This window comes from Sciurus carolinensis, chromosome 18 (genome assembly GCF_902686445.1).
Source record: "Sciurus carolinensis chromosome 18, mSciCar1.2, whole genome shotgun sequence".
Taxonomy (NCBI): domain Eukaryota; kingdom Metazoa; phylum Chordata; class Mammalia; order Rodentia; family Sciuridae; genus Sciurus; species Sciurus carolinensis.
The window spans coordinates 24,137,132-24,151,546 of NC_062230.1; the positions used below are offsets into that span (position 1 = coordinate 24,137,132).

Sequence of the window (14,415 nt, forward strand, 5' to 3'; positions counted from 1 at the left end):
GTTTCTCTAAGGACGCTGTTCAGTTCCCATCCACTCCCAGGAGCAGCTGAGACTCCAAAAAAGAGGATTAACATGACGGAGGTTAGGGTGACTGCAGAGTCATATGTATTTGTCAGAATTCAGCTATTGTACATTTCAGATATGTGTATAGGACTGTATGTACATTTTATCTCAAAAGTTAAAAAAGCTAAATAGATTTTGAATTCTAGTTGACGATACACATGCTGAAGGGTTTAGGTAGGACTGAATTGATGTCTGTCATTTTCTTTGAAAGGTGTCAAAAATAAGAGACTGACAGATGGATATCAAGATAGATGGGTATGTGATTGGGCAGGTTATGGTAATGGGAGAATTTAGTTGGATAACTGAATATTCACTGCAAAATACCTTTGACTTCTCTATACGTTGGAATTTTTTCATGTAAAAATGTTGAGGGGCCCAGTGTTGTGGTAGATGGCTGTAATCCCAGCAGCTTGGGAGGCTGAGACAGGAGGTCACAAGTTCAAGGCCAGCCTCAGCAATTTATCGAGGCCCTAAATAACTGAGTGAGACCCTCTCTCTAAATAAAATTTAAAAAAATTAAAAGGTCTGGGGATGTGACTCAGTGGTAAGGCGTCCCTGGTTTCAATCCCTGGTACCAATAACTAACTAACTAAATAAATAAATAAATAAATAGATGTCAAGAAAGAATGACTAACCAGAACAGGTTGAGCATCCATATTCCAAAAGTCCCAAATCTGAAATGCTCCAAAATCTACCACTTCTAAAACACTGTCATGTGTCACAGATGGAAAATTCTACACCATGAAATCTTGTTTTGTGCACAAATTTGTTTTAAAATATTGTATAAAATAGCCTTTAGGCTGTGTAGAAGTTGTATATAAAACATAAATGAATTTCATGTTAGGCTTGAGTCCTATTCCCAATATATATCATTATCTAAATGTGAATATTCCAAATTTTTTTTTAAGAATCTGAAATCCAAAATACTTCCGGTACCCAGGTTTTGGGATGAGGTGTACTCAACCTGCAATGTAAAAGGGAGAGAGGGTCATCAGAACATCCCTGTTCCTGCTCCATGGCTGGCCTTTCTCTGGGCCTCAGTGAGCTCAGCTGTTCTCTGAAGCATGTTCCATTATGGGCAATGGCAGTACGGAGGTCTTACAAGTCGGGACATCTCTCTAAAGAGATCCTTTAAATCTTTCTAAAGAGATCCTTTTAGGACAAGTGGCTTTGAAGACACAGACTGCCCTCTAGTGGGCTCTAGTGGTCTAGTTCAAGATCATGTTCTATCTTAGCAAGTCATGCATGATTAGGTCATGTTTTGAGATATTTGTCTGAATTTTTCCTTCCTACATGTCCCCTCTTCTCTTTCTATTTCAAGCAGGGAGCCAGCTCAGGGGAAGTATGTGGTAGGAGAAAAAGGAAATATAACCTTCAGGTCCAATCTGGCTCCGTGTTCCAAATGCTTGAACCTTAGAGGGTTTAAAGAAGCGATCACATTAAAGAAAGGGATTTGTGGACACAGAGTGTCTTGGAAAAAACAGGAGTGGCAGTGGACAGGTCCCAGCTAGAGGACGGAGAGGCTTCATGGATAATAAAAGGAAGAACGAGAAAATACTCCAAAGGCCCCAGGGAACTGACCAGGTCCCAGGATGTGGCATCTGCCAGGGAAGCCTTATCTTGTCTCCTGTTGCTTCCCAAGGGTCAGAACATGTTTGAAAAGCAGGAGACACCTGTACATGATCCTGGATGGATGGATGGAAGACTGTGAATGAATAAATTCTAGAGGCGCTTATATCCCAGAACACAGGAGAGCCAAACTCAACAGGTAGTAACCCCCACCTCCCTCTGCTGTGCCTGGTCCCTGCGCGTCTGCATCAGTTATTTTCTCTGCCAGAAGGGCAGCATCACAGCAGGACCGGGAGCCGTGGAGTCACCCTGTTGCACTCAAATCTGAGACCCACCTCCCAGTCACCGTGACTTCTGCCAGTTGGGCAACTAATGCTGCCTCCGTCTCCTCACATATAACATGGGGATAATCATAATACCCATGACAGAGGATTGCTGTGAAGACGAGCAGATCTGTGTTAAGCGCCTGGCATGTAATAAGTGCTCAATAAACAGCTCGTGTTATTTTTCTCACTTACACTGACACCAAACTCGCCCAGTCTGGATAATGCCTACGAGTCTTCTGGACTCAGCTTAGCCATGGCTGCCTTCTGGAAGCTTCAGGGTCCCCTCTGTGAGCTCCTGTGGCACCATTCCACTACTTACCACGTTGTAATACGCTCATCTGTGTCCGTCTCTCCTGCTAAGCTGTGAGCTTCTTGAGGGCAGAGGCCAGATTGCACTCATCACTGGTACCCAGGCCCTTCCTGAATGAATGACCAGAGAGCCCACCTCCCCTCCCCACCGCCTTCCTCGTACCGCAAGTACCTGATCATTCCTCACCACACCTCCCACATCTCCTCCCACCACACCCTGGCCTGCCCTTGGGGGTCAGCCCTTGTCCCGCCATATTGGCTTCAGCTGTGAGATACCCAGATGGACCAGCCAGGTGAAGGGCCTCCTCCGGTTTCCTGGTACTTTTTCCTTCTTGTCAGAGTCCCCGTGAGGGTGGACACCTTCTCGACTTTGCAACCGTTCTTTAAACAATAAGAGGGTCTTCTCCGAGACCTCACACACCTTTCCTTTTTCCTGAGAGTACTGTTAAGGCTTCTTTCAGAACCTAGAGTGTCGGTAGATGTGACCCTCAACTTTCTCCAATGACCTGTTAAGTACTTTTCCCCTCTTTGATGCGCTTCCTCTTTTGATGTGCCGATGTGCCAATGTCAGATCTGGGGATGGATCTGACGGCCACATGTTGGAAGTGCCTGAATCTGCCTGGGAGATATTTTAGTCCCAGGGGGTTATGGATATCACAGCACAATGTACCATCCTCAGACCACCGATTGGGAATCCCAAAGAGAAACATCCCCAAATCTCCTTTTGCTTTTTGTAAGAATCATCTCAGCCAGACGTGGCAGTGCACACCTGTCATCCCGGCAACTTGGGGTGGGGGTGGGGCTGAGGCAGGAGGATTGCCGGTTTGAGGCTAACCTCAGCAATTTAGCAAGACCCTCAGCAACTTAGCCAGACCCTGTCTCGGAATACAAAGGACTGGGGATGTCGTTCAGTGGTAAAATGCCCCTTGGGTTCAAATTCCAAGCCCCAGTACCAAAACTAAATAGATAAATAAATGAGCCCCAACTTTGGGAGAGATGATCATAGAATTAAAGATGGACATGATCAAGAATCCATGACCGTAACTTTTGACTGCTGAGAACATGGTTGTAATGAACACGGGACTGTAAATAGAGGGGTGATCATTGTTGATAGAAGGGAACTGAGTAAGTCCACAAATATTTAGTGGTGTCCCCCTCAGCAGGTGCCGGGGACCGGGCAGTGAGACAAAGAAATGCCGCCTACCCGCACGGAGCCAGCGCTTTGTGGGGAGGTAGACTCCAACAGAACCCATCAGAAAACCAGCACAAGTTCAAGTTCAGGAGACCACGCATCCACGAAGGGTAAACCTGAGTGAGCTCAGAGGAAGAGGAAGCGCCGAGGCTGGAAGAGGAGGAGAGGGCAAGACAGAGACAGAGCAGCTCGTACAGAGGGCGGCCGCTTGGAGAAGCCCCTGGAGAGGACTCGGGAAAGGGACTGAGACCAGCACGTCAGGTTCAGTCTGCCCTGAAGACCGGAGGAGGCCACTGGTGGGCATTTAGACGAAGAAGAACGGATCCCACTTCCATTCCAACCCTGACCTGCCAGAAACCGGGGAGCCGATCTACCCTCGGGCTCTCTCAGTAGCCAAGGGGACGGAAATCCTTCCACCTCTGAGATGCTGGGATTTCCGAAGAAAACGCAAGTGACATTCCGGGGACTGGTGGTGAGCGAGAAGTCCTCACTCGGCACGTGCGTCCGGGGTCGGGATGAGGTGCTCGAGTCGACACAAACCACGAGGAAGGGCCCCACGTGACCCTGAGCTCTCTCTCCTGGCTGATCTGTGGATCAAGGCCAGGGAGGGGGCGCCGAGAGCCCTAAGATGACATCAGTGGATGCTTGGGAAGGGGCGTCCTGGTGTCCTGGATGCCGCTGGACCCTGCCCCGCTCCCCTCTGTTCCGGCCGTGCACCCCTCTCCCTGGCTGCTGTGAGGTTGGCTGCTGGTGGCTCACGGTAGTCCCGATAATCGCCCTCAGCTGCACGGTAGCCCGTCACCCGGAAGTTCCTCTACAGTCCGGCCTCCAACCTCAGCAGCCTATGGCAAAGATCACGCAGTCAGCTCGGGCTGCTGGGACAAGCACCCCAGGTCGGGCGCTTTGGACCACAGCACTTACTTCTCTCAGTTCTGGAGGCTGGAAGTCCAAGCCCAAGGTGCAGGCGGGTTTGACTCCTGCAAGGACCCACTTCCTGGCTCGCCACGGGCCCATCCCGCTGCACCCTCGCACGGCAGAGAGAGGGTGACCTCCCTCTCCTCTCTCTCTCACCCCCTCCTCTTTTAAAACCACCAATCTTATCGTAGGGCCACCCTGATGACCTCATCTAACCCTAATCAGCTCCCTGATTACCTGCAAATACCATCACATTGGAAGCTAGGGTTCGACGTACGGACGTGGGGGACACACAGTCATCTCACAGCACCGAGAAGATGACAGACCAGTCCCCGTGTGTCCAGGAGGGACCCTCTCAGTCCTGCAGGGCCTGGTCCAGAGCAGCCCATGAGACCAGCTCGGTGTCCCCACAGAGGCTGCAAGGCTGGCCCTTCCCCCTGCCCTGTCCAGCTTCCCTGGCTCTTTTCCCTCAATAAGCCACTTGAGTCAAAACCCCGTCTGGGCTGTTTTTAGAGAAAGCAGCCAAAGCCTCAGGGTTCTTCTGTCATCAATCGGCCACGAGCCCAGCCAGGCACAGGCCGTGCACGGCCTCCTGAAGGCTCCAAACTGGACACAGTGACACGGGCCAGGCCCCTCCCACTCCACCTGAGACCAGGGTTGGGCCGTTCAGTCTCTCAGAGGCCCAGTTTCTCCTTCCGTAGGATGCCCGTAACACCACCCCATAAGGAAGCACTTAGAAAGCCACAGAATATGGGGCGATGCTGGCTGCTGTTGAATGCCCTCAGAGCCCTGAACACGCAGAAATCCTACCCCTAACTCTGAGGGACCCCCCAATTCTCTTGCCTCCTATTACGGATTGAACTGCATCTCCCAAGAGGAGACAGGCAAGTTCTCATCCTGGTACCTGTGAACCCGGCCTGATTCGGACACAGAGTCTCTCCAGATGAAATCGAGTTAAGATGTGGCCACACTAGGTCAGGGTGGGCCCTGGATCTGAACCCAGAGACCCCAGGTAAGAGCACACGTGGCAGCAGAGGCAGAGACCGAAGTGATGCACCGATGAGCCCAGGGACACCAAGGACTGCTGGCAACCAGCAAACAGGAGAGGGGTATGGATGAGACCCTCAGAGCCCTGCAGAAGGAGCCCACTCTGCTGCCACCTTGATTTCTTATCTCCAGCCTCCACAACCTGAGAGACCAAACGTCTTCTTTATGCCACCCGGTGTGTGCTACCAGAGTAGCTACGGAGACTCGGGAGGCTGAGGCAGGAGGACCACGAGTTCAAAGCCAGCCTCAGCAACAGTTAGGCACTGAGCAACCCAGTGAGACCCTGTCTCTAAATAAAATACAGAATAGGGCTGGGGACAGGGCTCAGCGGTCAAGTACCCCTGAGTTCAATACCCTGTACCCCCCCACAAAGAAAGACTCTCGAAGGCCAGAGCACATCTATGATTAAGGGGAAGACATTGACCTTTAAGTTGAAAAGAACTTGAACCACCGCATCTGAACAAAGACTCCCCAGAGAACGCCCATAACAGCTACTCTAAACCACAAAGAGAACAAATAAATGGTGGAACAGGGCTGGAAGGGACAAAGCTGAGGTGAAGAGTGACTTGGTATAGAGTACAGTACTTAAGAGCCAGGCAGACCTGGGTGAGGAAGCGCGTGTGGCTCTCTAAGCCCGTTTCCCGCCGGGGAGAATAAAAACGCTTACCTCATTAGAGCTGCTGAAAATTTAAACAAGATACTGCCTCTAAGGGCTTTGCATAATGATTGACACATTCAGAGACTCAATAAATGCTGACTGTTGTTGTATTATTACTAATGGTGTGAGCTCTTGGCAGTATAACTTATCTGAGCCTCAGATGCTTGGGTTATAAATTAACAGAGTAGAGGGATATTTTTCAACGACGTCGTGGGGTTGGAAGAGAGAACACGGGAGGGTTTGAGCAGCGAGCACTCAATGTATTCCATAAACGTGGCTGCCTGCAGCCGTTTTTTTGAGTTGGTGTAGTTCCCAGATGCTGACACTAGAGGGCAGAAGAGTTTCATTTTTCAAACCTTGGTTACCAGGTGGTTTACACCGTGGGGAAAACTTTTCCTAGGTCCTGCAATTGCAGGATTTTCCCCTGGGCCGCCCCTCCACCCCCAGCATCCTACTGGAAAACCAAGCCTCCTCTGTGCTTCCTCCCATAGGAAAAAGTAACGTGATGGAATGCACGTTTTCTAAAAGCTCACTGAGCATCACAAACTGCAATTTGAAGGAGGAGTCATATTTTATCAGAATATTTTTTGACTTTTATATGATGTAAGTAAAGCCCTTTCCAACCCAGGGCTCAGCACATCAGAGCTGCAGAACCTTTACCTTAGAAACAAATCAATTTTTGCAAAAAAAAAAAAAATGCTCCCTTCCATGACTAATGTTCTAAATGACTGATCATAAAACCTTGTTTATATTAATTAGTTATATAAAGTCTTACAGCAGTTTGTGTCACAAGCCTACAAGAGAGAATGCCTTCAGAGTTTTAGTTTCACCAGGGCTGGTTTTACCATGGTTTATGGCTGAGCACCTCACCAGTCCAGAAAAGCTGATTTTCAAATTTTGCAAGAGCCAAAGTTGAATTCCAATTTTGCATGAGCCAAGTCTATCTTGGGTGTTCACTTCATGAACTACAGACAAAAACCTCTTTCTTCCCCTGGCCTCTGACCTCTCACACTGTACTATCCTTCTTTCTTATTAAGTATGTTAAACATGCAAAAAGTATACAGAATAACATACCAGTGACCAGTGTAGCCGCCACTGGGTTGAAGAAAAGCATTTAAAATACATGGAAAGCCCCAGGGTATTTCCTGGGTCCCATACCTCCTACCTCCTCCTCTCCAAGACACAGCATTCTCCCAAATTTGGTGTCAAAAGACAAGACTATGTTTTTTGCTGCTGGAAATGCTTGGGGAAGAACCAAGCATCCTTCTCTGCTGCCCGAATGGAGGAACTAGAATCGAACACTCCAGAAGATACTGAGAGAAAGAGTGGGAAAAAGGGAAGGAAGGGAGCAGAGAACCCTGAGAAAGCAACAAGCCCCCTGAATGTACCCAACCCAAAGACAATTTTAGGCGATGGATGTGCTAATTGCTTTGATTTGATCATTGCACGTTGTGCCGGTGTGTCAAAATATTACACTGCACTTCACGAATATGCAGAGTTATTATATGGCAATTAAAAATTTTTTAAAAAGAAAGTCAGAAGTCCGGGGGGCTCAGGTGGTCCCCCTGAGCTGCAGGCCCCAGAGGTGCTCAGAACATACCTTCGAGTGTGCAGTGTCTAAGGATGCCCAGCGTCCAGTACAGGAGGAGCAAACCCTCCCGCCCCCGTGACCACCCGACCACCCACCATCCTCCCTCCTCAAACGCCTGGGTCGAGCTGAGCCAGGACCCAGGGGAGCTGGTGCAGAGGGCCCAGAGCCACCTACCAACAACGATGAGGACCTCCCTGTCGATGTGGGCCTGGATGTAGATGCGGCCGCGGCGCTCCGTGTGGTCGGTGCCACAGAGGCTGGGGACGTTCATCACGCAGCGCTTGTGGACATTCATCATGCAGGCTGCAAAGGCAGAGAGGGGGCACGGCTCAGGCTGGGGTCTGGACATGTCCCCCACCCTCGGGGCCAGCGGGGCCTTCCTGCTCCTCTTCCTTGGAGGCCGCGAGAACTAGAAGCCTGGCCGAGACCAGCTCGCCCTGCCAAGGTCACACCCAAAGGCTGCTCCAACTCTCCCCGAGTCCCTGATGGAGGAAGGAAACCAACTTCAGGCCAACGGTGCAGCCTGAAGTGGGCGCCCTCCACACAGCCAGCGGCTCTGAGTCCAGCGTGTCCACCTGGAATGCCCCCTGACCCCCCGCTGCAGGAAGACCTGGACGTGACCAAGCAGTGACGGCAACAGCCCCCACTCACGAGCAGCCTGGGGGGACGCCCACCCACGCCCGCCAAGGTGCCCCATCTTTCAAGATCAGCAGGAATCCCGCCTTGGGTGTGACATCTCCCGATGCCAAAAGGCAGACAGGTAGGAAGCGGGATCCTCTGGGAAATGAATGAAATGGGGAGCGCGGCTCACGGGAGTCTCAGCAGGGGAGGGGCTGGCCTGCCTCGGGAAGCCACCGAAGCTGACGGGAAGCGAGGCCCGGAACCCTGCAGAGTCGCCCCAACGAGGGCGGAGGGCCAGGCCTTCATGCCACCCAGACGTTGACCGTGAATGGTCACTGTGATCGCCGCCGCCCGGGAGGGCGTCACCTGGGTGATTCCCCAGGGGAGGCACTGTGGGAGCCCCCAGCAGCTGGGGGGCGGGCAGGGATCTGAAGAGGGGGTCTGGGCAGACCAGAGCAAGTAGACCCAGTAAGTAGACCAGAGAAAGAGGAACGAAATGTGCCTATGGACCGAACCTGGCCCTTCACCATCCCACGCATCAAATGAGCCACGAAGGCCCCTTCCACGTGGCCTTGGGTGAGGGGGGATCTCCCCTAAGTCCTGTGCGACAGGAAGGTGTGCCAGGAATCCGCCTCCAGCTGCAGGAACAGCCCCCTGGGGTCCGTGCCACCCTCGTCTACGACATGGATGGTCCCCTCCCGCTCTGTGCCAGGACCAGCAGAACTGGGCAGACAGACACCAGCAAAGACTCCAAGTGATCTCGCCAAATGGGCTTGGTCTTCCTGGGAACCCTGGGCTTCCAGGTGAGCAGGCCAGGCCAGCCTAGGGACCACTGGGACAGGCGGCCCAGCAGTCCCCGTCACCCAGAGGACATCCAGTCATCCCAATGGAAACCCGGAGGAGGTCATGCAGGCCCAGGTGACCCCCCAAACCCACTGACCCAGCCCAGATGCCCAGGCACACCTGCATCAGCTGAGCCCGGCCAGACCCAAAGGCCCGCCGTGAGCAGCCATGAGCGAAATCCACCCCGTGGCAGTGAGTAGCTGGTGCGCCAGCCCCCGCCAGGGTTGGGAGAACGTGCTGCAGACTTGGACCCGAAACCAGGAGGAAGCAGCGCCTCCTGTGCCTCGGAGGCTGCCCGGGAGCAGGTACTTACTGTCACACTTCATCCCCTGGTGGATGAGCCCGTAGAGCAGGGACCCACAGTGGTCGCAGAAGGTGGGGCTGGAGTAGGTGTGGATCTTAAACTTGTGCTTGCTCCGGGGATCCTAAGGTCAAGAGAGACAACCAGAAGGGGCTGGCGTCAGTGCGGGAAGCCAAGGATCCGCACTGTGGGGAGTGACGCAGGAGAACTCACCTGCTGGGACCTGAGCTGGAGCCCGGGGATGAAGGGCCATGGCATGAGTGAACAAGAGGTGATCAGCCCACGCTCCACCCAGGCTCAGCCTGCAAATCCTCCAACAGAGCCACCAGAGAACCCACTGACTGGCTCCTACCTGTAGCAAGGACTTCAGAGGCAGCGAAGTGACAAGAGCAACAATTAATTTCCTATTTCCCGCTTCCCTTTATTCTCCAGGCAAGTTCTGGAGTGATCTGAAACTCAAGTCTAGGCACGGAATCCTACCTTCCCCGCTTACAGCTCATTGGCCGGTTCCTAATCATCTGCAGAACAAAGTTCAAAGTTCAACAAATAGTTCGTAAGCTGCGGCAGAGATTGCGAGGTCCCCACCGATATCCATCCTTCCCTTTAATAATGGAACCCTGGAGATTTAGCAGAGGACATGGCCAGTGAATTAGAGAGCACATTTCCCAGCCTCCCTTGCAGCTTGGTGAGGCTTTGTGGCTGGGTTCTGGATACTGGGATGTATGTGCTTCTGGATCATTGCCTTAAAAGCAGTGTGCATGAGTTTCCCTGACTCCTCTCCTCCTTCCTGAGAACTGAAAAGTGATCACCTGGAACTCAATCATATGGAAAAGACAAAGCTAACCTTTCGGCCTTCGACTTTGTCCCTTTGGGCTGACACCTGAGAGAACACCTAGCTTCTGTCTTTTTTTAAGTCACTATGTCTGAGGACCCATTTATTACAGCATCTTACACGTCTCCCTAACTGTTGAGTACATCCTTCCCAACCTGGCAGGGTAGTGCAGTGGTTAAAGGTACAAGCTTTGGAGTATAAACTGCCTGACTTCTTTTCAGCCAAGTGCCTTTGGGCAAGTTATTTAATCTTTTTTTTTTTTTTTTTTTTTTTCCCTGCTTCTGTTTCCTTGTCTGTAATATGGAGATAATGATAGTGCTAAGACTATCATTACAGTGCCAGACTGTTGGGAAGAATAAATGGATTAGCTCATGGAGAGATCTTAGATCCTCCTGGCACATAGCAAGAGTCTAAGCTCTGGCACTATTACTACTATTACCCAAGGATGTGCTGGCAAGCCCCTAAGTTCTCAGCACACCGAACTCATTCACCCCTACACATGCCACATCCTCATCACCCTCGGGCTCTGTGCCTCCTTACTCTTTCCAGGAACCTTCTACTTCTCTCCCTGCTCTAACTACAAAACTCCTTCCTCTCTCTCCCAACGCAGTGCAAAAGTTGCTTTCCTTGTGAAACAGTGCGTGACCCAAGTTAAGAGCACAAACAGGTTGCACCCCAGAGCCGATCTGACACCCTGGTCTTTGTTTTCTCTTCCTCCATTTGCTCAACTGATGCACAGGTACCCCTGTAGGTGCAGGCGTGTTCTTGAAATTTATAGGCCAGTAACAGAGACGGAAAGTGAACAGGGAAGCAGATAAATAGGTGCAATAATTAGACGCTATTTTATGCACTATTGAAGTGATGAGCAGTCCTCTGAAGGAAACGGCTATTTTTAAATTTTTAAAATAGTCCATATACCTACTAAAATTACCAAAATTTTAGAAAATTAAAACTGTCAAGGTCGAGATATCCAGTACCGGCGAGGAGAAAACACACTGGGATTTTCATAGGGGAGGGAAGAGGGGCACATGGCAGAAGCACTTTAGAATACAGTGTGGCAGTTTCTTATAAAGTTAAACATACCCTTTGCTGCACACAACCTGGTAATCTAGACCCAGGTGAAATGAAAACGCCAGTCGATCCAAAACCTGTGTTTGAAGACTTAGAGTCACTTTGCTCATAATACCTCCGAAGCGGAAACATAAAGCCAGGCACATCCACCCAAAGCAACACCTCTCGGCAATAAGAAGAGACGTCTTACAGACCCACACAACACAAACCTCAAAAGCACCGTGCTAGAGAAGACATCAAACACGGGAGTCCATTCACAGGACATCCTGGGAAAGGGAAAACTGTGGGGACAGAAAGCAGATCAGTGATCCAAAAGGGTCAGGAGCGGAAAGGAGATTAAGCAGAAAGGGGTGGCATCGGGGAACTTCTATGAGAGATTAGAATGGTCCATTAACTGCGGTGAATTTTACGGTCGTTAAAAATAAAATGAATCCTGATGCATGAAAAGCGTGTCTCAAGAGGCCTCACTGGAAACCCCCCGTCGCCGCAGGCTTTTGTCACCCCTGCACCTTCCTAAAGAGTTGCCCTTTCTTTCAGGATGCTGCAACCCTCTGAGGTCAGAAACATGAAGTGTTGGAGCTTGCAGAGCTCTGGACGGCCAGGTTGGAGAGGCTGGCTCGCTCTGCTGTGGCTAGAAGCACCCTGCAGGGCTCAGGGTACGCAGAAGGACCCCAGCAGCCACCTGCTCTGCTCAGGGACTTTGGTGCTGCCTTAGTAACAACAGCAGGGCTTGGAAACTGCCAAACACAATCTAACGGCTCTGAAATGGGAGTTCAGGCAGCCTTGTCTCCATCCGTGGACAGAGACCATCAGGTTCCTAGAAAGAGTCACCTGCCCTGTGCCACAGAACACTTCCCATGGTGCCCCTTGATCATTCACCAAAAAGTTGCCAGGTGGGCTTCATGCCCACCCAAGAAGAACCCCTGTGCACTACCGGTATTGGCCTGTAGGGGGAGCTCTGGGCTTCTTGCAGGACGCCACTCAACTTCTAAGGAGGAAGAGAGCTTATCTGATTGGTTAGATTCTAAGACACTGATTGGCCCAGTCCCAGGGGGTGGAGTTTGCACAGGGGTTAAAAGGCACGCCCGCCATCTTTTTCTTCCTCTCCTATATCCCTCATCTCTCCCAGGGAGGCTGTCAGGTCCAGGTCCCTTGGTCGGGCCCTGAGACGGGTGGCATGAGTGGCCTGGGCCAGCTCCACTCCAGGGTCTGGGAGACGTTCTCTCTCTCCTCTTGGTTCCTGAGGTCCCCTCTGGGTTTTCTGACACTGTTAAAGTCAAGGCTTGCTCTCAGTTAAGGTTTGACTCTCTGTACACCTACCTTGTGCACAAGAAAGCAGCCCCGAGGGCTTCAGAAGCTCACCTTTAAGATTTAGGGGGAAAAATCCCACTCCCCATACGTTTCCTCTGTGGATTTTGTATTTTTCTGCAAGTAAGCATGTCTTTGGGAGATCTCAGGGAGAAGCACTCAAGCATCTGAGTGAATACTATCTAGAACCTTCTCCATCTCCACATGTCCCTTCCGTGATAGGACCTATCAAGTGCCATGTAGAATAGGGAGGGGAAAGAAAACTTGTTTACTGAGCACTGCACGTGCATACTGGGCGTCTCGGGCTCACTCCAGTCCTCGGACACGCCAGGCAGAAGGTGTTATTTGTTCCCATTTTAACAACCACGAAAGGGACCCAGGCTGGAGAGTAACTTCTCAAGGTTGCCTGGCTGGCCCCCTGCAGAGAGGTAGTGATGGCCACATTACTCTCCCTTCCCCCTCTCTTCACCTTCACGCCATTAACACTTCATCTCCTACGGGCAGTTAAACAGCACTTCATATCACTCACCCAGTTAATGGAGGGCCAGGTTCTTCCTTGGTATTGGAGATGCATTTGAGAAGGAAGGGAACAGACACCACTGTCCTGGGACTTACATTCTTATCACAGAAATAAATGAGAGAGAGAGAGGAGGAGGGAGAGGGAGAGAAATGTCCTGCCCTACCATATCTTCTGCACTGCTGCACTTAAATCGCTGGATGGTATTCGCAAGTTCGATTACATCTCTCATACTAGGCAGTTTTGCTAACTGTGATATCCCCAGGGCATTATTATATTTGACATATAGAAGACGCTCAGTCAATATTTAATGATTTGAGAGTAATGTGTACTGAGCATTTACTCACACCAGGAACTGTTTCGGGGGATTTATTGGGCATTAATCATCCAATCCCCATCACGTCGCTATGAGCTACACACTGTAATACACCCGTTTTACAGAAGAGAAAAGCCGGAGACCAAGGGGTGAAGTGGCTGCTCCCAGCTTCCCAGTCTGGGCAAGTGCAGTATTTCTCGGGGCGGCTGGTATGTACTAAGAGGTCAGCGAGATGTGTGGCAGTTGTAAAGCCACAGTCGTCACCGGTCATCTCTGGGAGTTCCTGGGCCCGGCCTGTGCTGTTATAGAAAAATGACTTAGTCCTAGGCAAGCGGATCAGAGCAGAGAGACAGGAAAGTCACTTAGGCAGTTTGTGTAAAAGTTGACTTCTTTATGGTTTATTAAGAGGCTGCGGGAGGTTCCTCTGACCTTGGTCCCCAATCTCAGATTTCACTAGGGCTCACACCTGTAAGTACCAACGCCACCCATCTGTGGCCCCGTTCCCTCAGACCACCCAGGTCTTGCCCTGATCCATTGTGCCCTCCTCCTGCCACCTGGAACGGCATGGAATAAAGCCACACAGCCACAACCTGGCATGACTCCATGATCCTCAAGGAGAATCTGCAGGGCATCTGCCCAGATCTGACATGGGAGGGTCCCAGCATCTATGTTTGCTCTTTAAGAAGTCCACACCCCCTGGATGTAGCTGGCTGGAGCAGAAGTGGACACTCGACTCAAGGGTCAAGTCTGCTGAGCAGCCGTGGTGCAGGTAGAGGCCAGGAGATAGGCAGCTCCAGGGTGTCTAGTTGTTAGAGTGGGCTCTAAGGAGCAGAGAGAGGCAAGGACAAAAGTCACATGAGCCCAGGGTTGGAGCGACCGGTTCCAGCCCCTCAGAGGCCTGGCCTCTGTCTTCCTGTCCCATCTGCCTTCCTGTGT

The 14,415-nt window shown here is 51.2% G+C and overlaps 1 protein-coding gene across 1 annotated transcript in view; it reads right to left on the minus strand.

Annotated features, from left to right (window-relative positions):
• The window catches only part of Prkcb (protein kinase C beta), a 306,315-nt gene that overhangs the window by 143,236 nt on the left and 148,664 nt on the right, over positions 1-14,415 (minus strand). Inside the window, 2 exon segments of the mRNA XM_047533405.1 lie at positions 7,845-7,973; positions 9,448-9,559. Coding sequence (XP_047389361.1) covers positions 7,845-7,973; positions 9,448-9,559 — 241 coding nt within the window.